General features: G+C 47.1%; 1 protein-coding gene across 1 annotated transcript in view; it reads right to left on the reverse strand.

Annotated features, from left to right (window-relative positions):
* Positions 1-26,237, reverse strand: part of PRDM16 (PR/SET domain 16) — a 345,680-nt gene that overhangs the window by 44,691 nt on the left and 274,752 nt on the right. The window contains exons 4-5 of the mRNA XM_056332565.1: positions 9,898-10,032; positions 1,034-1,136 (exon numbers count right to left, since the gene is read on the reverse strand). Coding sequence (XP_056188540.1) covers positions 1,034-1,136; positions 9,898-10,032 — 238 coding nt within the window. The remainder of the gene's footprint in view (positions 1-1,033; positions 1,137-9,897; positions 10,033-26,237) is intronic.

The following is a 26,237-nucleotide window of genomic DNA, read 5'->3' on the forward strand; positions in this document are numbered from 1 at the left end:
TTGTGAAACTAAAATTGAACCCAAAGCTTTCAACCATCTAACCAAATGACCAGCACAGTTCCACGCTGCTGTGTATCAAACCGGTGTTTTATAGCCATCTTTGTGCACCATGAAGAAGAAACAAGGACTCAAAGTCTTCTCTCTCTTCTCCCATCCTTCTCTACCTGTCCTATTGAATTTCACAGAGCGCCATTCTGGCATAGGAAGAGAATCCCAAAATCTCAGCTCGTCACTCCTCTAGCTTACTAGAAAACACTCGCTTAACCTGGAGAGCATACCAGTCCTTTAGACAGTCTGTGCAATTATTGAACTTCTGTAGTTAACAGCAGGATATTTAGAGGAAAATGGTTATGCTGATATGGAAGTGACTACGGGTTAGTGTTTCAGGCTGCTCCACACCACACACAGTACAGGGTTAAGGGAACTCCCCCAGCTGCGAGCCTGTTTGAGCCATGCAGCCAGTCCGGCAAAACACCGCGGAGGAAGGCAGGAGAGACATTGCAGTAACAAAAATGTGACCTTTCTTTTAAAAACAATCATTCCTTTGGCCTTCACTGCATCATTTCAGGGTTTCAGAGGTGTCTATATTCTAGCAATAACAATTCTAGCGATGGCTCCTCCACCCTCTGCCTGGCCACCCCTTTTCCGTGTCATCTAAAGCTCTAAAGACCAGTGCTTTGCAAGCCTTGGAATGTTTGGCCCATTTTTGTTGCACCCAAAGAAACACAGTGACCCTGAGGATTAAAAAGGCACCTCCAAGTACATTAAAACCCACAACATTCCTCAAAGAGAAGCAGCAAGTTAATCTGTTGCGTTGCCTTGAGGTTCACAAACGCTGCTTGCTATCGTTGACTAGGACAGCTACTCTCACCAGAGAAAGAGTGAAAATAAGCATAAAATATGAACAGATACAGAAGGGGCAGGTACCGGACCAGGTTTTTGTCCCAGTCCAGCACTCACTGAGGTTCTCAGCGTTCCTAGGTTTGCTGGTGAGAGGTGCAAAAAGGTCCTGTCTAGCAAAGCGAGGCCTTACCTTCCATGCTGGGCGCCATGTTCCCAAGTGAATAACCACCTTCCTTCAAATACACCAAGAGCTCTTCTCCTGGCTCAATTTCTTTAATAACTTTATAATAGATCTGGGAATCAGAAACAAAAATTGAGAGACATGTTAAATGTGCAAAGACTTGCATTTTACATTTTACCAATAACTCAAATTATTCCAGCTAATAGGGGAGGCTGTCACTTGATTTGTGTGATAATTGCTACTGAGAGCTCTTTTTTTCTGCCTTTATTTTACTCTATGTGTGTAAGTGTTTCATGTGGCTTGGACAATAAAATAGTATTTACAGTAACAGCCTCTCTCATTCAAATTACGCAAAATCTTCCCATTGTTTTCCCTACCTCCTATAAGCTTAGTATATTTGTTATAGCGAAGGGAAGATTAAAGGGATGGAATTGACACATTTGAGCCTCTGCTGCTCTAAGGTGAAACTGGCCTGATGATTAGAGAGCTGAATTAGCGTATCTTCACAGAATTATTTTGTAGATTACTCTCACCTGAAGCCTGAGGAGCTGACCCCTAAAGACAAGATGTGAATCGCTCCCGGTGAGCAGTTTATCCCACGCAGAGTGCCTGCCTAGCCACAGAACTTGGACCTTCTGTGGTTCTGTTCACCTACCATGGTTCTGTTCACCTACCATGGTTCTGTTCGCCTATCGCGCCCTTGCTGTCATGCTGGAGGACAAACCCCAGCACAGACAGAGCCCTCAGCCAAGGGCAGAGGCCGCCTACCCGCTGTACGCCCTGCTCACATTGCTGTCTGCGGTGTGCAGAATGTGGTCTAAAGGACACCTAGTACAGCCTTCCCGAACCAAAATGAATTCTCACACGCCAAGGATGCATTCCTTAGAAAACAGGGCAATGAGAAAGAAATCCCCTGCATCTGAGGTGCAACAAAGCCGAATGTCGCAAGGCAGCAACGTATCAGTGTGTTTCCATAGGTACCACGCACCCATCCTTACCGTTTTACCCCTGAACTGAATCGAACCCACGGCAGCATCTCCAGCAACAACTGGGGGGGCAAGCGGACCCCATCACCCCTGACACAATGGCAGATTGCGGGGGGGGAGAGCGTGCTGGTGGGGGCTCACTCGCATCGGCAGGCAGAGCAGGGCTGGTCCCCTGTAACCATTGAGGCGCTGGTGGTGGCACGCTGCTGGTGGGCACCCAGCGCGGTTACTGGGGCATTCGGGGCATGGGGAGCCAGTCGGTCCCTGCGGCTGGGAGGACGCTGGTGCAGACCACTGCAGGGAAGGCCAGAAACAGCAGCAGGAGACCAGCAGCAGGATGGGAGTTTGCATGACTGACAAAGAGGATCAGAACTATGTGAAATCCAAGAAACTTGTTGTCTTCTGTATGTTTTCCAAATTTTTAGAGTATGCTGGACCCTGTCTTCTTTAACAATAACACCGTAAGACTTCAACAGGTAACAGTTATTAACCGCCAGGTTTTGCTAGCTCTGCCTTTAACAGTGAGGCATGAAATTATTCTTTGGGACATCAACTACAATTCACCCAGCACGGGTCCCTGCACGAGCTGCCACCCTTCCGTCTGCAGGGCACAAAGACACAAACCTCTCCGACCCTGGGCTGCGTGAAGGGTCTCACCGGGACGTGTCCCCCCCCGAGCCCCCCTCCCTTCCACCGTGGAAGCGGGTGGCTGGAGCCCGGGGGGCAGCAGGTGCCTCCCCCTGCCCACGGTGCCGCGGGCACCTCGGGAAAACCCCGGTACTGCTGCCGGCGTTCCCTCCTGATGGAGCTGAGGAAAACCCTCACGGAGCGATCACCGCGGTACAACGGCACACGCAGGCCGGCAGGGCCCCGTCCGGGCGCTGCGGCGCGATCGCGCCGGCCCCGGGGGTGCGGGATTTCCCGGCGGCGGCTGCCCCCGCACCGGGGCTGCCACACACCTTCCCCGGCACCGACGCAGCGAGCTTGCCCCCGGCGCGACCCCCCCCCTCCCACCGCCGCCTGTGGGGCAGCCGCGGGCCGGGCAGCGGGGGTTGCGCAGCCGGCGGCGGGCCGGGCGGCGGGCGCGGGGCCGTGGGCGCGGGGCCCGGCCCGCCCCAGCAGGGGGCAGACTCCACCCGCGGCCCGGCCTGGCAGCGCGGGGCCGCCCGGCAGCGCCGTGACCGGCCGCGGGGCCGGGCAGCGCGGGGCGCCTGACCTGCGGGCTCCGGGCGAGGCGCGGCCCGGCGGCGGGGCGGGGGGGCCACCCCGGGCTCTCCCCGTCGGGGCAGGCCGCCGGCAGCCGCCGCGCCGCACGGAGGAAGGGGAAGTCGGGGCCGTGGCGCCCGGGGCCCGGCCCGGGGGTTACCGGGGGGGTGGGTGGGTACCGCGGTGCCCCCGACGGGGCGGGCCAGGCCCGGCACCCCCGCGTCAGCCCAGCCCGGCTGTCCCGCGGTTCCCCGGGCAAGGCGCTGGGCAGCCCGGTGCGCCCCGGCCCCGCAGGCCCCGCCGCGAGGGGCGCCCTGACCCCCGCCAGGCGGCCCGGCCCCCACCCGCCGCCAGTCTCCCACCGGGTTGTAACCGGTTTCCACGACCCCGCTGCAAAGTGCGAGTGGTATAAAATCCGCCTTCTTTCCCCTCACCATCTCTCTGATTTACGCTTCAGCAATCCCCTGCCCGCTCGCTCAGCGAGGAGAGCTTTCCCCAGGACTAAACCCCCCGTGGCAAACCTGCCTGAAAAACAAAAAGAAAAGACTTGGAATAAGCACAGCACTTGGGGCTCGACTCGGAGGAACAGGATCATCCTTGCGCCGCCGCTTGCAGCCAGCTGAGGCGAAAAAGAAGTCAAGACAGCTATTAACACACACTTCTCCTTCGGCTAGTAACCCAACCTAAACCAGCACTCATGTACAAACCACATCCTAAAAGGTGTGCCTAGCGCACAGACACATCCACAGATCTGACACTGCGAAAAGTCCGTCAGGATTCTACTAGGACAAAGGCAAACAGTGCCACGGCATCAGCATCCCGAGCTCCTCCACCTCTCCTGCTTGTGCTCAGAACAAAGTAGCTGTAGGTGAAAACACGCCTGTCACGGTCTTTCAAGACACATAGTACAAGCTTCATTAATGATCAGGGAAAAGCTGGATTCTGCTGGAGTCACATTAATTTCATCAAACATTTCATTATAATAATTAACTTCATCTTGCAATCATGCTACTGATGGTCTGAATTAATTAAAACCACTGCTGTGTTTCCTTTCCTTTCTTATTTGTTGTGCGCCGACCAAGATCGGATTTACTAATCCATCAGAACATTTACATTCATAAATCATTTATGTTCAGCATTTATATAAAAAACGCACACATTATCCTTTCTTATTTCTCACAACAAAAGAGGCACCTCTCCTAATTACCAGTCAGTTTTATTTAACACAAAATTGTTACCAATATAACTAGGGTTTGGGTAGTGCTCTCACAGACAGTTGAAAATACCATGCTGCTTAGTTTGTATCAAAATTATTTCAGGCACAGGGCACTAGAAAAAGATGAAAAATAAGAAAGAAAAAAACAAAACAAAACAAAAAAAACAACCCAGAGGAATCCTTTTCCAGTCTAGGCTTGATACACAGATCTGCTCTATAACTGCTTCTGTGGATGTAAACGCGATGTAATAGAAAGCTGGCTCTGGCTATAACATTTTGCAGCCTATAACCAAGCAATTTGGTACAATTACTGAAAGTATCGATAATGCAGAACCACAGCACACAATCGCATTCTGAGGCTGATCTCACCCCGAGCGGAGCACAAAGTAATCAAAGCTGTACATCTTTTCTCTGAGAAAAAGTGTTCTTGAGACAGACACAGCTCAGAAACAATGCAGTAATTGTTTAACTGTTTCCAGTATCAAGGCAATAGATGGAGATGAAACACGTCAAGTGAGAAAACCACGTCCGTATATTACCTCATTAGTTAGGCATCTTTCATAAAAAACAGCACTGTTTACCTGCTGTATGAGTTATGCCTACTATTTCTCTTAGCTTCACTGCGGCAACACGTTTGTGCTTTAGGAAAAAAACGGCATTAGAGAATGGAGAAAACAGCTGCAGTGTTTACCTAAAGATCGAAACACACACCCACTAATTGCATCAGTGTGCGGCAGTGGCCGAGGGACAATTCAAAACGAGCTAAAAAGCTGCTGCTTTACGTTCTTGTCTTGCAAATAGTTAACTATACTAGCAATCCGCTGGAGTAACAAGGCAAATATTCCTACCTACTGCTCGTCTAAGACAACTATCAAACCTGTGTGTGTCTGGCTGGCTCAAGGAGGAGCGAACACGTAAAAGTTTGGCCTCGTGCATTTCTGGCCAGAACGGGGCTGCACATTTTGCTTTTGTTCAGATGTCTTCCTCCTTTGGAATCGCCTTCCCTTTGTTTCAACTAAGCCACACTGCTTTTTATTTCCTCTTTTTAAGGCACTGTGTTACACAACTAGGAATCCTGAAGACAGTCACTGAATATGTATGTAAAATACATATAAAATACCTCTATTATACACACACCCAGAAGACTGGCTTATTAAACAGAGGGCCGATTTTTTCCATCACTGCAGCTCCTTCTTTTTTCCAATATATGTAACACAAAGAAAAGCAGTAGCTCTCATCCTGAAAGCAAGCTCATGGCTATTACCTTTATTACATGTATTCTGTTTAATATTACAGTCTCCTGAACGAGAACAGCTAAACTGCTGAAGTATTTGCCCCATGAAGGCAGTAGTAGCAACATGAAAAAATAAAACAGAAGTCATGTCTCATTTTCCAGATACATTTAGCAAATCATATAATTTTTCTACCATTCTTTTCTAGCCCTCTTTTAGGCACACAATTATTTCAGTCAATCAAGGATCTTCTATTCTTTTCAAATACCTGTCAAGTAAGAATAAACATAAAGAAAACTGGATAACATTATTTTACATTTGAAAATTGGTTTCACAATTGAAAAACAGTTAATGAAATGCCTCAACTAATCTCTTTCTAAATAGCAACATTTTAATCTTTAAATTGGGAAAAAAACCAACCACCCCAAAATACTCAGAGGTCCAGATTCTGCTGTCAATTTCTTCACTAAAAATAAAGGAAAATTCTCTGTACATCCCTGGGAATATTCCCAAGTTACAGGAGTGCAGAGCAGAACAGAATGTGGTGGTAGCACAGTGTGTGTCAAAAAACCATCTCCCCATGTAAAAATGTTTATTTTTTCCTGAAAAGGAAGTGGTTTTGATTAAAAGCTTATCCTGGCTCTTATCATCACAGTGCTGCTTAGTTATTTTGTGGATAATCTTTTATTGCAAAAGCTTTTCTTTATGTACGTAACAAACAACCCCCAAATCTTTGCACGCCTACTGCACAAAGCCTTTCTCCCTGTTTTTTTGAGTGCCTGTTATGGAAAAAAATGTACCTGGCTAGCAAGTGAAATCAAATGAAGTTAAAACCAGCAGCATTAGGATATAGCACTAGGTAGAAATTAGCAATGCTTAGTCACTCTGAAAATTTATAACATGTTTCCGGCTTTAGGAGTCACTCTCGTAAGGGCCTGAGATGTCTCCTTTCTCGCTCGCAGGATGCGCGCAGCACCGGCACCCAGCAGAGTCTCCCCTTGCACGGACTGCGCGGGGTGTTGTGCGCAAGAAAGAAAGTTTGAACTCAACACAAATTCGGTTTTCTAAATATATCCTGCAGGGAAAAGGAGTGGATTCGTTTTAAAAGCATGCAACGGCCCTGGCCAGAAGCACACACTCCCGTGAGGAATCCAGCTCAGTGCCCTTGACTTCAGTGAAGCAATCACACGAGCAGAACTGCTCACCCTCGGAGGTATCTGCAGGAAGACGACCTGTAACACCCCCCCACACCCCCTTTTTTATGAGTATGGACCTCACACTGACATCAGCTAAAGAAAAAACAAGGAAGTGTAAAAACATTTTGTACCCTTCAACTGTCTAACTACAGTATCTTTGAAAATGCATGCCACTTTTGCTTTGGTATTCAGCAGGCCAGGGTTTCTTAGGACCAGGACGAAGAACCTGATTTTGCATGCTAGTAATTTTATTTTGAGTGTCTAAAGAGTTCAAATACAAGGGGTTTATGTCCAAGAGGCACCTTGGCTACCTGTGAATTATGAATTCACTGAGTTTGATGAAAGCACGTGTCAGCTTGCAGACATATACATTTATGGACTGTTGGACATTTTTCTATTTATATTTGCATCTTACGCTCTTAGTTTTCATGCCAACCAAAGACACTCACAGCCACCTTTACCCTTTGAAGCTTCATAATCTGGAACAACGATCCGTTTCAGTAAAACAAGTAACCACCAACTAACACCAGAATCTTTCCAGGAGACAAAGTAGTGAGGCTTGGTTCTGTGTAGCAGTGGTGTGAGAGAAAACTTGGAACGAACAGGAAATTCCAGAACAAACATGGTTAAGTTGTCTCCTCTATAAATAATAATACAAGTCCACAAAGATTTTAATGTGCTGCTGACTGCTCTAAGTACTGTGCCATTGAAATGAGTCCATAGGCTGTCTTAATCAATATCTGAGGAAACAGTATATCCTTACTCTGACTTTACTCCTCCCCCCCCAAAGCACCCAGTGCCTCTAGTTATCAATCACCATCATCTGCTGCTTTTTACACTGGATTTTTTCATTCCAGCCAGCTGGCCTGACCTAAGACTTCTCAATCTTTCCGGAAAGAAGGCTGAGGGGAAGAAAGCATTTTCCTTTGCTACTGTTTCATTGTGTTCTGCAGCTTCTTATTTTCTTCCTCCTGAAGAAGCACTTGCTTGCTACCTACCCCCTTTTATGTGACTTGTAGTAAATTTATTTACTACAGAGTTGTAAGAGAGTGGTCATAACAGAGAAAAAATAAAGAAAAGAAGATGAGTGGGTATGATAAACAGCTGTTCTTTCCAATCAGATTGCTGCATGCACTAAAAATATGCACAACCAAAAATCTCCAGATGAGGGACAAGAACAGAAGGACATGCAGTGACCGGGCTTAGAATAAAACGTGATACAGCCTTCAGGTTTTTGGCAGATTTTGTATATATGTCTAGTCCTTAGTCTAAGCATTTGTGAGAACCTGGGAAAAGCCAGCAGTGTACAAGTTAACATTTTAAAAAGAAGAGATGTGTATTCATATAAAAAACCCCTGTATTAATTCAGTTTTGTTCCCCAGTCTAAGATCTTTTTTATGAAACCCAACCTCTAAATATTTGGTTTTCTCTTCTTTTAATATTTGTGCTTTTCTACTGCTGCTGGTAAACATTCTCGGTAGCAGCTGCGAGGATGAGCACTCAAAGTCACCTGCAGAGACCACTGAGCAAAACTGCTGTTAAGAAGTGAACACACGCGGCTGGCTAAAGCTGTATTTCATGCACAGTGCTGCAGTGCTGGGAAGTATTAGCACAGGCAGTTGCACTGGTCCTGCTGAATCTTCTGGAAAGTCTAAAAAGGTATCCCTCAGGCTAGCAGTTTGTGCTCAGGCAAGCTGCAGGATGCACAGCAAGGAAGCCGGGTCAGTCGCAGGCTCCTGCAAACCCGTATTTTCTGTGCAGAATGAAGGATGGTGAAAGACCTAAGTAACAGGTGAGGGAAAATGCAACGGCCCCGAAGGTATTTATCCTGTCGGTCTGTGAAACTGAGACACAGGAGCAGCCCTGTGTGTGCCACAGAAGGCACTGAGCAGCTCACGGTGTAAGACAAGGAGCTGATGATAAATGTTGGCTCTTGCTCAGACGGCTCCTTGTTGTAAGAGCACTTGTGAGTAGTGGTGAGTGGGCACTGCAGCAATCAGCAGCTCATTTTAACTAAGCAGGCTGAAATTTAGAGCTTTGTGCCTCAATCTCTTCTGGATTGCTTGAATCATGAACATTTGCGGTATTTCTGTAATTTTTTTTTGGCATCCAAAATTAAGTTATTTAAAAGCATTTTAAAACAGGAACTAAGTTCACAAAGTGAGCTGATATTTTGGTGCGCCCTGAGCTATTCTCATTTTATGTGAGCTGGCTTCAGATTCACTCTAGCTTCCCTGTCAGATACAGGTTTTAAAATGTTTCTGTTAGAAGTGTATTTTCCCATCCTCAGCTCATTTTTTGCGTGCATCCAAACATGCCTTCTGTTTGCGGACTGGTAATAACATTAAGAGTGCATTTCTCATTTAAGTTAGGTCTGAAACAGTAACTTGTACTTGGATTGCACTCCGAGGTTTGTGAAACTCCCAGCTTGGCTTGCTCATCTTGAATCCATTTTTGGGTTTAATCTTCAAAGAACTTTATAAACGTTAGCTAACATTATCAAAATCCTATTAATTCTGTGTAATATCCCTCGCCCGCACCCCCACCTAGAGGCTGCTCTACCAGCATTTCTGTAAATATGCCTGTTAGGCTTTTACTTTTCCTCCTCCACAGACTCCCAAACCCTCACTCCCCTCTTAGATCAGAGAACAGCTGACTTCAGAGCTTGGAATCACACTCCCTACCCACCACTGTCAACCGGTAACATGAACTTCCTATGGTTTTGATGGCAACGAAATACCAACACTGGTTTCCATTTGTCTCATTGTGTTTTGTTAACACAACTTACACTTCACACCAGGTGTTAACATTTCAAATTATCTTCCCCACCACAAAAGGAGTCAGGGACTGGAAGATCACATGAGTCCAGGGGTTTTAGATCATTTCAGGGATGCTGCAGCAGAGCTGCTGAACAGATGACCCCGCTGGTTGCTTCCATTCAGTGCTGCCACTCTACACTACCCTCTGCCAACCCACCCCAGCAGCTGTGGAAGCAGCGAGGTGGGCACAGCAACCTTGGAGCTGCCGAAGTCGTTACCTGGTCGTTAACGTGACACACGGCTAGATTCTGCCCATCACAGGAACAGGCCACGCGGATGTACTTCAGCCAGTTCCCAGCTCCACTCTGGCCAGCATCAATACAGAACTTGTCATTTCCCAGGTCATCAGCAATCTGTAGAACAGGAGAAGAAGAAATACATGGGTCATCTGCTGTAAAATGATAGCTACAGGAAGAAGAAAGAAAGGAGAATTACTTGCAATGCAGGATTCCAAAGAAGAAACAGAGAGGAGAAAGCTGGCTGGCATATATAATTAAAAAAAGAGACATACGGAAGACTAAAAGCAGCTCTTAGTCATAATCTGATGTTCCTGGTTAGCAGAACCTCCAAGGACATGTATCAGAGTCATCCATGATTACAATGATAACATGATATCAGTTGTCCATGATAATAGGCTCAGGAATACAATTATTAGGAGACAAACACTTCTAGTATCCACACCACTTCAGTAATCAAAGCAGATAACTCCTCCAAACCGTATTCATTTTAATGACAAGGCCCTTAAACTGCTCCATCTTCACACTGTTTCATCCTTCCACACAGGATCAGGTTTTATTATAAATAATGACATTCTGTTTTTTAGTAAACTTTCAAAACAGGTCACTTACCCCAGTGCTGTGAAATTATATTTTAGAAAATGCTGTAACAAGTGACGCTTTCATTTATCTAAGTACACCACTAGAAGTTCACTGACAGCAGAGGATCTGTGTGGTTGAAGGTGAGATAAAATTTGGCCAGTGAGCAAAAGAGGGATCTTTCCAAATAAAAACCCTCAAATGCTTAAAAGTCCAAGTGTGAAAAACAAGGGTTAAATAAAGGGTCCTGGTCTAAGGAAAATCGCTGTTTTACCAGGAAGAGACTTAGCACTTTTTCTTTCTTAAGACAGTAAAGTAAGTTCGATGACATTGAAACAGAAAACATGTTCGGCATTCCATTCGACATTTGTGATGACCCATTCTGCAACTCACTGAAAAAAGCACATTTTAAAAACAACACAGGACACCACCAAAATGAGGAAAAGCCCTTTGAGTCCTAAGTACGGCGAGGGTGTATTCTGCTCATAAGTGGGCCTCCTTATTACAGAAACTCTTTTTTCCCCTAGACTTAGATTTCCCTCTACCCTTACCAGACCCTGTGTCATTGCAAATTACTTCAGTCATCAAAAGCTCTTAACATGCTTTTACTAGCAATTAATTCTCTCAAAATCTCATGGGATACGATAATACTTTCCCATCCACTTCACGACCGAGAAAAAAAGAAAAGATAGGAACAAAGGAAAGGAGAAACGAAAATGCAGCGATGACAGCAACAGATCAAGTGTAAGGTCAGGCTGCGAAATCTTGGAGCGCTGCTGTCGGCTGGGACCCTGGCTGCGCAGCTCGGGACCCCCGCGGAGAATCAGGACCGTGCCAGTCTTGGCTGTGTGCCCCCAGCACCAGCCCAGCGCCGCCCAGCCAGGCAGCCCCAGCGGCACCAGGCAAGCTCACACTCCCTGCACCGCTCCCAGCAGACGTACCTTGGTCTCCCACCTCCGGCACTAACCCTTTTTTTTCTCAAGCTACGTGTATTACAACGGAGGAAGGGAAAATCACGGTGTCAGGATTTGGCTTCTTCCTTCCTAACCAAACGATGGCACTGAAGCTGCATGGAAATACCGCATTTTCTCCCAGAATATGTGTGTTTGGGACAGGACTGGTGAGAAACAACACTCCCTGTGTTCAGTGTCATTAATCCCCTGCTTGGGAATACTCTCCCGGTTGCTTACCTATGAGACCTGGGCGGGTTCAGCTACACGGACAGGCTCTGACTCTAACCAGGCTGAAGCACAGAAGGTGCACAAACAACGCACAAAAGTTATTTTAAACAAACACTACACGCGTGGCAACATCATGCACCCAAACTGCCATTCAGTTTTATAACACATCTGTGAGGGATTCCTAATAAACTCACTTTATAGCCCAAGAAACAAGACGAAGAGAGGGACACGAAACACCTGGAGCATTCTTGCTGTTCCCGTGTTTTCAGGTTACTGCTCACGTCCAGCGCCCGGAGCAGAGCCCTGCCTGATGCTGCCGGCACCTCGGTGGATTAGCATCCCAGGTGTCAAGTTGGGCATTCAGACAAAGATAATGAGGAACATGCAATTAGTGGCCACTTCAGACAAGTCTGGCTTCAGCGACTTCCTCAGAACACAGCAGCAGAAGCAGTGATGGAGTTTATAGTTTTCAATTCAACTGACTTGGCCACAAAACATCATCCTTCCTCTTGGAGAAAAACCCTGCCTTGTTCACGCCTCACATTCCAGCTTCCTGAGTAAATAAAACAGGAGTTGCACTGGCAACGTCCTTTGCCACACTGCCCCCGTTAATTTCTGGAGCAGATCTATCCGTTCAGGTTCAGTAAATGAAGGAGAACTCCCCCGTCCAAACAAACACACATTTCACAAGTCAAAAACTACATGGCAAGACCTTTCCTGCTGGCGAATTTGTTAAAATTATAGTAGCAAATTCTGGTTTATGTGAGCTAATTCTCAGTCATTTGTTTCATTTTCTTCTAGTTTGTTTTGGTTTCAAACCAGACTCTAACTGCAGCACTCGCTCCTGTGTGGTGTTCTAGGTCAGGTGCGTGGCTTGCCGCTGCACCACACAGCAACCCCGGCGGCACCGCGGCACATCCCTGGCCCCCCGGCAGCTCCCGAGCTCCCTGCCCTCGAGTCTCGAGACTTTGTGGGAGAGGAGAAGGTAAATGACATGTATTCAGGCACTCAAGAGGACTGTAGGGCAGTAAACACAAATCTTTTGCCCATTTCCACAAATTTCAGCCCATGCCACCTAGTTCACCCCAGGTTATCCAGGCTTGTCTCCGAACCCCATTCCCAAGCATTCTGCCAGACTGCTCTGACTTTCAGGACTCAAAGCCCAGGTTCCTTGCCCATCAACCCCAGCATCTTCTCCGTGCCTTGTCCCAGTGCCTGTTGCCGAGCTTGCAAACCTCTCCTCTTACATCCTCCATGCCTGTCCCCTGGCCAGGATAAGCCTCGGTCCTCACTCCTCGCGTGCCAGCTCCTTCCTCCCAGCATCCCACACCCACGGTACCTGGCACCGGGTGTCCTCACTAGCAAAGCCCTGGCTCGCTCCCCACCACCTGCATCGCTGTAACAAGCCACAGGACAAGAGGAAACAGCCTCAAGCTGCACCAGAGGAGGTTCAGATGGGATATTAGGGAAAATTTCTTCACTGAAAGGGTGGTCAAAGCATCGGAACAGGCTGCCCAGGGAGGTGGTGGGGTCGCCATCCCTGGAAGCACTTAAAAAACGTGCAGATGCGGCGCTCAGGGACATGGGTCAGCGATGGGCTTGGCAGTGCTGGGTTAATGGCTGGATTTGATGATCTTCGAGCTCTTTTCCAACCTAAATGACTCTGGAAGAATTCAGTCCCCACAGTCAGTCATGCCTGATCCCATCACTTCTCATCACTCATCGGTCACTCCCCCACCCCAGCCCTGCCTGCCTTTTCTCTTCAGCTCCCAGTTGCATTCTCTACCACAAACACAGCATCTCCCGGTTTCTTGTCCCACAATAAATACGGTTCCCTTTTCTAGGTGGGGAGAAAGAAAGGGAATAGAAGAATTTCCTTAGGCAAATGAGTCTCAGACCATTAAAACGTGTTACTGAACACAGCCAAGAGCTGAACCCCACTGAGTGGGTGAGCCGCCCCACGGCAAGGAGCACCAGGGCTTCCAGCTTGCTGCGTTCGAAGGACGAGCTGCTGGTCTTCACCAGGGGCTGAGGGCTACACCGGGGAGCAACACCTACAGCCCTTCGTCCAACCGTAAGCACCACTCCCACAGCCAACAGGTACAACTGTGCACTTGGAATTAACTCATCACCTGCCAGAGCGCACCAGGGCAGGCGCTCGTGCCAAGGGAAAGGGCGATGTGAAAACCCCGTCAGGAGCCATCAATTTACATCAAATGTTAAACACATATGTGAATCAAATTGAGGACATATCGCATGCAAAGGGATATTGGGAGTGTGCTTGGTTGCTTTTTTTTTACTGTAGATACTCCCCTTAAAATCTGTTGCATTTATGCAGCAACCTGATTAAAAGATCTACCTTGGAGGTGCTGAATTTTCCCTTCAGCGATTTGTAGGGAAAGTGAGACCCCACAAAAGTCCCTGCTCTTCCCTAACTAGACTCTTTCTCAACAACTGGTACTTTTTAATGCCCTTATTTACCTCCCCTTGAGCTCTGCTCCTCACAGCAAAGGCCTGACACACAGCAGTCATGTCACAGGAAGCTGAATTAAGGTAGTTTGGACTTTGCAAGAAAAAAACAAAAGTATTCTTGATGTGGGTTGAACAACTCTACTGAGTTTACTCAAGCTAAAAGAGCAGTAACTTCTGCTTTATCTCAGGGAACCTCTAGGAATGTCGGGGTTGACTGAAGCTGGTGGCTGTTGAGACTGAAGCAGTTATCTCAATTAGGTAACGACGTGGAATAGCCAGTGCAGCACCTTGAGGGGCAGGAGGGGACACACTGACACTGACAGCGGCAACAGGTCCCACAGGAATCATTTGGAAAACAAAACCAAGATGAATCGTCAATGTTCCGCTGTTGATTTGAAGCCACTGAACAGTTTGGGTACACAGCATCTAGTTTTTAATGGTTTGAATAAGCAGCAGCCCACTAACCTCCCAGTACCATTCATTTATACAGCAGCAACCACTGAAATTAAGTCACCCTGGGAATACAATACGGCACACTCCAGGACTACACTAATAGTCTATTTTATTCCACAGCTGTATCTTACAGATGCCTTCTTTCATATTCTAGAATTGTTGGGTTGAAGACGCTCAGCTCAAATTCACCAGCTGTTTTGCAGGGCCCCTGCACAAGGCTCGACAGCTTCAGAATGTCTTTCTGCCTTAGCTAGAAATCACCTGAAACTCTGTGGTTTTATCTGAGAGGAGCTTTAAAACCCAAACAGGGGGTGTGAAATCTCACAGATCAAAACGAGAAAAAAAGAGGTTGTATGAAACCCTGAGAACTTTAGCCCCTGTTTTTCACACACACTCACTCCACACCATAAATAGAACAAGGCATCACAAACCAAGGTCCAGAAGCATCACTGAACGGCATTTTGCATATTACTATCCCTTATCAAATGGTACGCTTCTGTTGTTATCAAGAAGGAGTCTTTGAAACTGCTGGAAACAAATAAAGCGTTATGGAGGTAGGAGAAAGTGGACAAAGTATTACCAGCCATACAGCTGTAAGTCAGCGCTTTCCAGCTGAACCACAGTGAAGCAATTATGCGAGTTCTCCTGTCCCATTACATATATTAGTAAAGGCATTACTTTTGACTAGGGCATTTCCTAGGATTTTTGCTAACACATTTTTCCTTTGCAATCGCAATGGCAGCATGCGGGCAGTCCACAGAGGGGCTACAGTTCAAGACAAAACAATACAATCGTGTTTGAGCGATGGATGCCCCTAAGATAGCACTAGCGGCAGCGCAATGTGCAGTGGAATGTCTGCACGTGGAGCTGGCCAGTTCTGGGAAGAACTGCAAAATGTATGAGCACCTGAACCACACCAGAAAAGGAGGAATACCACCCCGTCGTCGCATCCCCGAACCACGGAAGCATCACCCGCCGGCAGCACAGGAGATGCTGAGCCTGTGATCATGCCCCTGAAGAGGGAATCAAGACAGGCAGGATTAAGTTCTGAACCTCTGTAAGCGTCTTCCTGGAATGATGTCCCCTCCTTTGCATCCAGACAGCACCTGTCACCACGGGGCAAAGAGCTGGGCTTCCACTGCCACCCATAGTGTAGACAGTGAAGCAGAAAATTGTTCAGAACTCTACACATTAGGTGTGCGACCTTTTATGTGGACCAGAGAGACCTGACGCCACTTGCGCTTCCTCCACGTGCTGCAGTTCCACTTGCTCACTAGTTCCAAAGATGAAACATTCATCAGGAATGAGTAAAAATCAATCACAATGGGATGTAATGATGTGGAACAGATTATTAGCAAAGTTGTTTAGAATGGCTGGTCTACAGCCTGTCTTGGTGTAAACCTCTGTAAGTCTAGATTTATCTAGCTTTCTAATTTTCAAGGAACATTATCTGCCTGATTAATAATAGTGATTTGTTCTGTGTGCCCATGATCCAGGAGTAAGCGAAGGTAAGTATAGGTTAAACTACTAGTTATTCGGTCCCTGCTAGTTAGGTATTCATTAGATACTTGCAGTTTATCGCAGGTACAAAAATAGAAGCAAGAGACTACCTACAAGAACGCAGGCCAGTCTTATAAATCCTGCCTTTAAGTAACTATTGTTTCATTAAAATATCAGTATTTGCAAACCTGTAGTATATGCCTTTCCTCTACAGCTGAAGTAAGAAATACAGGTGGTAACTCCAAGGTTGGCAAATACCTTAAATTTAGTTTACTAGGATGCTTCAGTATTTGTCTAACAAAGTGTCAAACTGCCTGGAAAGGATGATTTTTCTCAGACCCAGATACAGTAAGTGTAATCAGCCTATAGCACAAAGTGCTGCAGGACCTGCTACAGAGCAGGGGCATTCTTGACTGAGCCCAGCTCTTTGTGGTTGACACCTCTAATTAAAGACCAAGTTCACACACTCATGCTTTTTTCTGCTGTTCTATATGAAAGTTATATCACAACTTCAAAAATACTGAAAAAAAATCCAATAGTAGTCGCAAATTACCATCTACAGTACATATTTTTTCCTCTGTCAAACGTAGACAGAGAGAAAAATATTCTAAGTCCCTCTTCTTGCCACCTGAAAAAACTCCGGAAAAACAAACTGAAACCTTTTACCACATCTTCTTCCAGTTCAGACCAGAAGGAAATCAGAAATTTCCTCTGCCGAAATTGCCCAAACCAACTGTTGAGAAGTCGTTTTCAGTAACAAAAAAAGATTTTCTGTTTGAAGGCACACTTTTGGAATGCACATCAATCATTCATTTGTAAATGCTTTTTAGAAGAAGCATGACCAGCACTAAGAGATGACTGATGCTCTGAAGAAGATCAAATGGGGAAAGCAAAAGGAGGCGAATAGTGTTATCTATGGGTAAAATACCAACAGCAAATGCAAGCACAGAGGGATCCAGCCCGCAGCAGCCTGCTGGAAGGCTCAATTCACCACAGCCACCTGATCCGGGACCTACTCATTAAAACGGTCATATTTATTAACGGTCATATATTAAAGCAACTGGTCATTCAGAGTTAGCACCAGAACCAAGTTCATCTCTGTCAAGGACTAATCATTAGCTTTAATCATAAGACCATTCATCCATAGATATCCCTGTTTTCCTGGGCAGGTGAAGGCTGACATCAGGTATTTAGCACCAACAGCAAGAAAAAGACACCACAGGAAGAAAAAAACCCAACAGAAGATCACGTGTAATTAGCAGGAATCTGACTTGGTGGAGCTGAAATTTAATAGTTGTCCTTCTGCTTGCTCTTTGCACTCAGGCTAGCTCTGAGATCAGGGGGGTTGTAGAGAGGTCCTCTGGTGGATAATTTGGTTTAGACATTAAAAGAAGTTATCAGAGGAAAAGGAGAGGGGAAAAAAGGGGGGAAGATAAGGGAGGGGAGGAAAAGAGAAATTTATAATTGGTAACTGGTAACATTTTTGCAAGTCTAAAACCATTGCGTGCTGATGTTCCAGGCAGTTTTGGGGCAATGCGCTTTACCTTCTTGATTACCGAAGATCCGAACCCGAGGCTCACCTCCTCACCGAGCTGCGTTCAGTGCAAGAACACACTTGGTCTGTCTTACCTTTTCCCCAAGTTAAACTACAGGCGGTCTGGGACAGCCACATGCACTTGTGGATCTGCTGGAAAAGCAAGCTTTCACCTGGATTGCAGCCTGTGAGCATTCTCATAAAGTTAATTATTGTGGGAGCACTTCTTCTGCCTCATCTCCCTCTGATCCATCTTCCATTTTATCCCACCCACCCAATCATGGATTTCTCATTGCGGTTTTTTTCACTGAACACACTGAAAACTAAGTTCCTCTTTTTTCCCTCTGCTGCAGATGGCGAGTTCAGTATATACTTTTATTTATTAACCCAAGGCACCTCCCATCACTTTTGCCTTCAAATCCAACAGTTCATCCAAGTCTTCCCAACTCCACTCCCTTCCCTGCCAGGAACAGCATCACGGTTTTGTCTTGCTGAGCCGTTTGCTGTCTTTGCACAGCGTGCTCCCTTCTCCCCACGCTGCAGTCCCCATCCTTCTCCTCTTCACTCTGCCTGGTTAACACAGCGGCACCTTCGTGTTCACCGGGATTACGGGGGTTTAAACCGGCCCATCACAGAGCCGCGGATTTTGGGTGCTGAGCCAGGATGCTGGCGGTGACTGTGGTTCAGGCTCATCTCGACCCAGCCAAAAGGAAATTGTTGTCATGTTCCAGGACTCGCTCTGCAGCTTCATCTGCTGTCTGCTGAACAGCATTCAGGATCTGAATCCAAAAGGCTCATTGATCCTGCAAAGGCTCTGTTTCATAATTTATTAACATCAGAAATGCTGAGTTATGAAGCAAAAGTTATGGAAAAATTCTCTTGAACGTTTACAATTTTTTTTGCACATCATTTGAGGTTTCCTGCTTCTCTAATTTGTGGGCTCTCTGTTGGGTTGTTTCTTTCACGTTTTAATGGGCAGCGTCCAACATTTGGCCTCCGCGGAGGTGTGCTGTAGGACTGGAATGCCTAGGGATCTGTCGTCAGTTAGCTTAATGGATTCCTAGTGTGCCTGAAGAAACGAAGCAACCATGAGTTTGCCATCAGTGACCCAGCGTCCTGTTGCTATAACATCCCTCCCCAGAAGCTGAAAGTGTAATAAACCTTCTCATCCCATAGTTGCAGGATCTGCCTTTGACAGTTTGGCTGATGTACACATTTTATTTGGCAGCAGTTAGAGGGAGATTTTTTCCTTTTTTTTCCCCCCCTTTTTGCTTTAATGACCCACAAGCTGATTTAGAGCAATAAACTGTTGCCATGAAGTTTTGTTGTGTTTCTTTTAAATAAAGGGGAGGGAGGGACTGCTACAATTTATGACTTTCAGAAGTAACTGAAACAGAAAGACCATTCTTGCCACAAAATGAAGAGAAAAAGACTTCATCCAGAGAAACACCTCTGTCAATGTGTAGACACGAAGCCTAGATGAACTCGTAAATTCAGCGCTCTGCCTGCAATTAAGCAGGCTTCCTGGTGATTTGACAAAGAATTAATGAGAAACGTGTCAGACAAAAACAGGTCATAGCACTGAAAACCGATGGGAAGAGCAGCTGAGCCAAACCCAACTGGTTTGCTGCCCCGAGCTTAGGGCCACAGGAAAAGCTCTTAAGCGTATTCAGCGAGAACTGATTTTCCTTGCATATAGTTAATTTCTTGTCCAAACGAAAGGTCCTTCAGCACAGCCCGGAGCCAGCTCCCCATCCCCAAAAACGCCAGATAAAGAGAGAAAATGCTATTCCCTGAAAGCCCCCACCTGTGCTTTAAGGTATGAGCGGGCAGCAGACCCCTTGCCATCGCTCAGGTCCTCATCTCCAAACCACGCGTGTGCACCCATGGGAAGCAAGTACATGTGTAGTGCAGGGGACTCCAGGGTCAAGTTCAAAGGGCTATGAAAAGCCTGCAGGATCAGAGAACTTAATTCATCTGCGACAGACTGTCCAGCTCCATGAGCTGGCCGTGTGACCATCCTCAGGAGAGTCCTCCCCATCCACACGCAGCCCAGTTTGCCAGCAGACACCAACTTTCAGCGGAACGGCGGGTGCACAGAAACCACCGGCTCCGTGACAAAAGCCCAGCAGAGAGGCAGAGCGATCTTTATGGGTCTCCTGCTCTCAAACAAGGGGTTCCTGCCTGGAACTGAGCTGGGAGAATCACGGGTGTGAGGCAACCCAGCTGGACTGCTCCGGGGCCAACGGGCTTGGCAGTGCCAGGCAGGGGCAGGAGCGGTCGCTGACGAGCCCGCTGCCACTGCTGAGTTCAGTGCCACCGCTGAGCCCGGTGCCACCTCCGAGCCCAGTGCTGCCTCCGAGCCCAGTGGTGCTGCTAAGCCCTGTGCCACCTCTGAGCCCAGTGCCACCTCCAAGCGCAGTGCTGCCGCCGAGCCTGGTGCCACTGCCAGGCCCAGTGCCACTGCCAGGCCCAGTGCCACTGCTGAGCCCAGTGCCCACACCGAGCCCGGTGCCACCTCTGAGCCCAGTGCCACCTCTGAGCCCAGTGCCGTTGCTGAGCCTGGTGCTACGCCGAGCCCAGTGCTGCCGCCAAGCCCAGTGCTGCCACCAAGCCTGGTGCCACTGCTGAGGCCAGTGCCACCCCTGAGCCACGTGCCACCACCGAGTCCAGTGCCACTGCCAACCCCAATGCCACCTCCGAGCCCAGTACCACTGGTAGCTCATGGGAGGCACCGTACTGCAGCAGCCAACGCAAGAGAGGCTGATTCAGGTTTTTAAAAGAACAAATGTTTTTGAACTTTCACTCCCACTCAAGCCACACGTCAGGAGTGGAAATTTTCCACTGGTGGATGTTTTTCTGAGTCTGCTGTGGTGCTACCGTACTATCTGGTTTCATGAAGGATCTGGAGGAAAAACATCAGCAAGCTACAGGGAAGGCTGCTTCTGAGACATACTTCTGCCACGAAAAAAGAACCTTCTCATTCTTTTTTCCACCACATCTAAAGAACACGAGAAATCACATGAAACAAGGCTGGTTCCTACCAAAACGCCCTGTTCAATTTCCAAAGCAGAGGAGTCTGGATAGCTCACAAGCTCTGCAAGCAAGGCTGAATTTCTTGAGCATACTTGAATCCAGCTGAGCCTTTTGAAGGTCTGCCCATTATTAACTGCTATTTTCTTACGTACCTGCACAAAACAGCCAGCGAGTAATTCCTATGTGTCAGTTAGCATTGCATCAGGGCAAAAAGCCTGCAAAATCGCAGTGTCATCGATGTGTCTTTCAAGCACAGCAGATTCGTTCCAGCTGAACGTACATCAGACCTGACCGTAAATACAAAGCCTCGCAGGAGGAACCAACAGCAGCAATAATTATATAGTACACCATTTACAGAGCTCGTTAAATATGATCTCCATGAAAGCATCTCCTGCTCTCCAAAGCAGCTTGATGCAACAGGCACCACAGTATTTCAGACGCAGTATTGATTACAGGGCAGAGCAAGTTCTGTACAAGGAGGAGAAGCCGAGAACTCCTGAGAAAAATCAACACCAGCTCCGCTTCCCCCCCCTGCACATATCACCCCTTATATTCTTGCTTTGGAGGTGTAGTTTTGCTACCCAGAAGACAACCCCGAATACAACAGGATGTCAGAGAAGGTGCTACCAGTGCCAACTCCTGTTGATGCATGAAACCAATTCCACCTCTTTGTATTTCTCTCCCACCCTCATTCTCTTTGAGGGCAATCAGCTACGCTTGCACAGCAACATCTAATCACCATGCAGAAAAACATAAAGTAAAAATGTCAAAACAGAAGACAACTTTCAAGATGATGGCAAGCATTTATCTCCACAAAAGCTCATTTTTCACTAGTAACATAATTCATACCACACTGATTTAAATTAAACAGTAAACCGTAAAAAATTATGCTTGAATCAAATCACAGGCTTGCCTCGGATATTGTACACACAAGTCAAGAAAGGGATTTCCAGTTCTTTGTAAAATACACACACAAAAACTTTGAAGTCTTCCTCCCCCCTGGAAGAGTTCAATACGTCGCACTTTTGCATTCTACTTCATCGAGCTTCATTTTAGAAAAACAGTAATTAGCAAAGTTCTAAAAGCTTAAGAGATAAAAAACAAATGGGAGCTTGCAAGAAGTCCTCATCTGATAAACAAAAGGCAGAGTCTACTTGCAGGCAGATGAGGATTTCAAGTTCAGGACATTTCATTTCACTTAATTAGGAAGAGGGAGCAGGAGCACTTCAGCCCAGCAGCACTGAACTCCCAGTGCCGTTCCAAGGGATTAAACCAGGCACGATTCGCTGGAGCTTCTTAGAGCTTCTGTGGAGATAGAAAATGCTTTAGGGTGATTAGCCTGGTGCTATTTCAACAGTAAGATGTGGTGTTAAAACAGCTCTCCTTAAGGAAAGTGACAATTAGCCAAGTGGAAGGAAGATGCAGGCAGCACTCCTGGCAAAAGGGAGCAAACACAGGCGCAGAAGCCGAACAGAACACTGCTGTGTTAAGATGATAACATTTTCTGATGGTAATTTCTCCAAGAGTCCTCTTACCACTTGAGACGCAGCTCCCCTAACAGCTCTCCCCAGCCTTTTTTCCCCAGTGCTCCAGCTAATGAGTTTTGCTGTTTTTCAAACATGAACCATTTCCACAGTCCAGCTGAAGGCACTGCAAAGCCGGACATGTAAGACTTCTTCCTAAATTTCCCTAACTAGTGCAGTCCTGTTGTACAGGACAAAAACCCCAGCAGCTCACAGCGCTGGTGCCGTGTGGAGGTAGAGAACTCCAGAGTGCTCACTAAGCCAAGCATCTGGCTCACCCTTAGTCCCAGCAGATCTGTAAGACTTCAAGCCTGAGCCTCGCTGTTCCACAAGCTTGCTACATGCATCCCAATGATGCTCAGCCTTGGTTTCACCGCTTTTAGCAGCCATGCATGACTTCTGGAAATGGCAGACGTCCTATAAACACCTGATTCCTGAAGCAGAAGTGCCAAGGAAATAGGAAGGTGCCAAAGGAAGTCCGTCTGCTCTCTTGCTGGTGGCTTTTCCTCATTGCCTGCTCAGTACCTGTGGTCCCTCAGCAGGCTAGCAGGCTGAGCTGTGCGGCACGGTGGAGATGCCAGTTCCATGCAGGTCCTTTTGTTAAAATAGTCACATACGTGCTGCCAGGGTCTGAAATGGAATGATTCTCTGCAGAACTTAACGAGTCATTTTTGACTCAGCTAAAGCAAACATTACAACATCCTCAGGTATAGGGGCAACATACCCAGTACAAAACAGTTATTTCTTGCAATTTCTGCAAATTAGGGTCCAAAATCACGTGGTTGTCTTAAAATTAATGAGATGACAAAAAAGGCTGACGGATTCTTTTTGCTTTCTTTTTGGTTTCTGGGTCTGTTGTCTGTAATTGATTGACCTTGGGGTTCCCCTGCGCCTGGCAATTAAGAACCCTGAGGTCCTTACTAGGTCCTTACTAATCGCTTGTTTCCAGGAACTGGGGCTTTACACTGAACATTAAGAGTGGCAAGACAGGCATCATCTGTTATGATAAAACCAAAGAAATTGGCTCCTTCCCCTCACTCATACTCAAAACGTGCTACTGCTCTAACGAAAACACAGCCAACCTTAAAAATAAATTCTGATCAGCTTCGGTAGGTGTGTGTTGGGTGTTCTGCTAGATCTGTATGTGTGGAGGTAGCTGCTGCTTGTTTTAAATCATTTCTTATTACTGCAACTTTATTTTAATAACGTCTTGGGAATGGAGTTGTGGAACACCACTAACATGTAGGCCTCTTCAGAGTGATTTATTGAAAGCACTGAGTGCCAAAACCATTTGCCGCATTTTACACTCTGGCCAAAAAAGTAGCAGAGACCTCAACTGCCCACTCATACTAATATCAATTACAAAATGCCGGCCTCTTCACAGCACTAGCAAAGTCCACTGACGAATCTAGAACAAGATGACCTGCAGGAGATCTTACAGCCTCCTACGAGCCTCTTCCTCGGGAAGAATTCGGACTGTCATCCGACAGTCCTGGCAGCTCCACTCCCTTCCCCTACCTCTCAGATTATACTCGATCATTAATAATAAATGAAACAAATTATAACATCAATTATCCAGGTACCCCAGGGAAAGGTGAATGAGTTTGGAGTGCTGAGGTTCTTGAAATGGCACAAATTTTCCATTTAACTGACAGATTTGGGGATATATGGCCCAGCTTCCAGTAACAGGAAGGTACAGTTAAGTGATGTCCAGATAATTAAGCCCACGTCCTGCTGCGTATTTGAGGGGTACAACTGCTGGGTCTCAGTCCCTAAAACTGCAAAGAGAACTATTCCTAAAGCTCAATACCTGGAGTTATCTGCACACCTGGCTTTGGTGGTTGGGCCACGTTTTGAACACCTCAGCATACCGCAAATCAAGCTTTCTGTCAAAAATTACTGGGAATCAAAAGTACAGGGCATCAAAACTGCTGGCAGTATAGGCTACGACAATGCAACAAGACTGAGCTGTGACACGTCTCGAGAGGTAGGAAAGGCCATGAGGTTTTGTTCTGTACGTCACTGGTGCCAGTTACATCCATGCAATGAGTGTTGGTCTCAGGTCTCCCTTCACCCAGGGCTGCTGGCTCACGAGCACCTGAGTAGCAGCACCCTGTAGCACTGCTTACACCAGGGTCAGGCTGCTCAGTACTGCTGTGCACGGCCACGCCACAGCTACACACAACGGCGGAAAGAAAGGCACCACCAGCACCCAAGATGCCAAAGGGGTGGTTTAGAGCAGCAAAACAGGCAGGAGGAGGAGAGCCCTGAGCAAGGCAGGTATCACGCTCTTCCAGAACAACATGTACCAGCAACAGTATGTCTAATACAGAGGATTGCTGCCCCTCTTTCCTTTCTACGTCAGCACATGTAATGGCCATCAAGCAGCCTAGGAATATCCACCTGAAAGTGTATACATTTCCACATATTAGCTTCAAATGCCTCGAATTTACAGGCCCAAAGGGTGCACGTTACCATAGCTTTAGCCATGACCCTACACTGTCAGAACAGAGATTTTAAAAAAGAAAGAAAAAAAAGAAACCCTACAGCAAATCAAGGCATTCCCCTCCCCCAGAGCTGATACCAGTGTGAGCACAGCTGCACCAGGGTTTCATTTACACAGGAAACCCCCCAAAGGTGCCACAATCGTACAAGGAAGCACAGTCCTTGTAACCTTTCTTATCAGAAATGAGTAAGGCAGCTGCTTTGCAGACTATTCTCATGCTCTTTAGAAGGTGTGAAATAGATGAGTTTGTGAACCGGGTTGGCACTGAGAAAAAGAATGAAAGGATATTATAGGTTTCCCTCCTGAACAAGGCAGCTGATCAAAAACAGGAACAGCAGACCCCTGTTTAAAGAGACTTGAAAACAAAGCAGCCATCTCACACGGAGCCGGGAGAAATTTTCTCTTGATGCAGTAACAATGCGCTGCTCACCTCGCACAAAGCTGAAATGTGTGAACAAAGCTGAAATGTGTGATTTCTTTATAGTTGATATTTACTGAAAACATTACCAAGAGAAGGTGCAAAAACAAGGCGCCGAAGCCTGTGCACCCGTTCCACAGCAGCACCCGAGGCTCCGGACCCACTGAGTGACCTCCTGCGTAACAGCTGCCTATTGAGTCCTTACAATACTATAGACAAACAAGATCACAAGAGACCTTCCCAGAGGACCTGCCACAAAGGCAGAACCGATCCCTTCTGTGCGGGGGGTACTTGGTGGGCTCCCCGGGGTGCTCAGGCAGTGTGGCCAGGACAGCAGGGGCAGGTCCCAGGGCAGCACCAGCCGGCCACAGCACGATGCCACCCATTGGCACAGACCCGCGGGGGCTTGGAGAGGCTCAGAGATGGGCTGGGAAGGAAGGAAAATCCATAACCAGTTGCTCACCTTGCCTTGGGCTGCTAGAGGGCCAAGGAGGACAGCTGTCCGGTTTGGGAGAGCAGGGCTTGGGGAGGCAGTTCCTCAGTTAAAGCCTCCTCTCTGTCCTGGGCTTAGAGAAGCCAGCAGGGAAGCATCCAGGCTTATTCCATCCCTTTGCCTCACAGCACTGGGATATTTGCTGAATAACGAGAGCAAGGCCAGGAAAGCAGATCCTCAGAGCACTTCCAGCTGCTAGAGAATCTGCTCCTGGGCTCATCTGCCCCCCAAGGGAAATGAAGATTTTTCATATGTGCTGCATCCTGAAGGAGAACTTCAATTTGCAATTCTTATGCACGGTTTGTCTTCACTCCAAGCATCACTACAATGAGAACTGGGGACACCAGGGTGGACATCTTTACATCTTTGCCTCACGTGGTTTGGTTCTGCACCAGAAAAAAGGGGTTTGGAGCCGCTTCTCAGCTGAAGATAGAAAAGTGTTTTTACAGAAGGAGAGTAAACACCTGACAGCCACCCGCAAGTTAGCATCATTCTCACCCACCAGATACACATAAACAGAATGAGCAAAGTAATTTCCCTTCAAATTTATGCAGTGAGTATAGTCATTTTGCCCTCTAACAGATTTACTCAAACTGCAAAGGAATTCTGGCACGCTCATTTTTCACC

Source organism: Falco biarmicus, chromosome 3 (genome assembly GCF_023638135.1).
Source record: "Falco biarmicus isolate bFalBia1 chromosome 3, bFalBia1.pri, whole genome shotgun sequence".
Classification (NCBI taxonomy): Eukaryota; Metazoa; Chordata; class Aves; order Falconiformes; family Falconidae; genus Falco; species Falco biarmicus.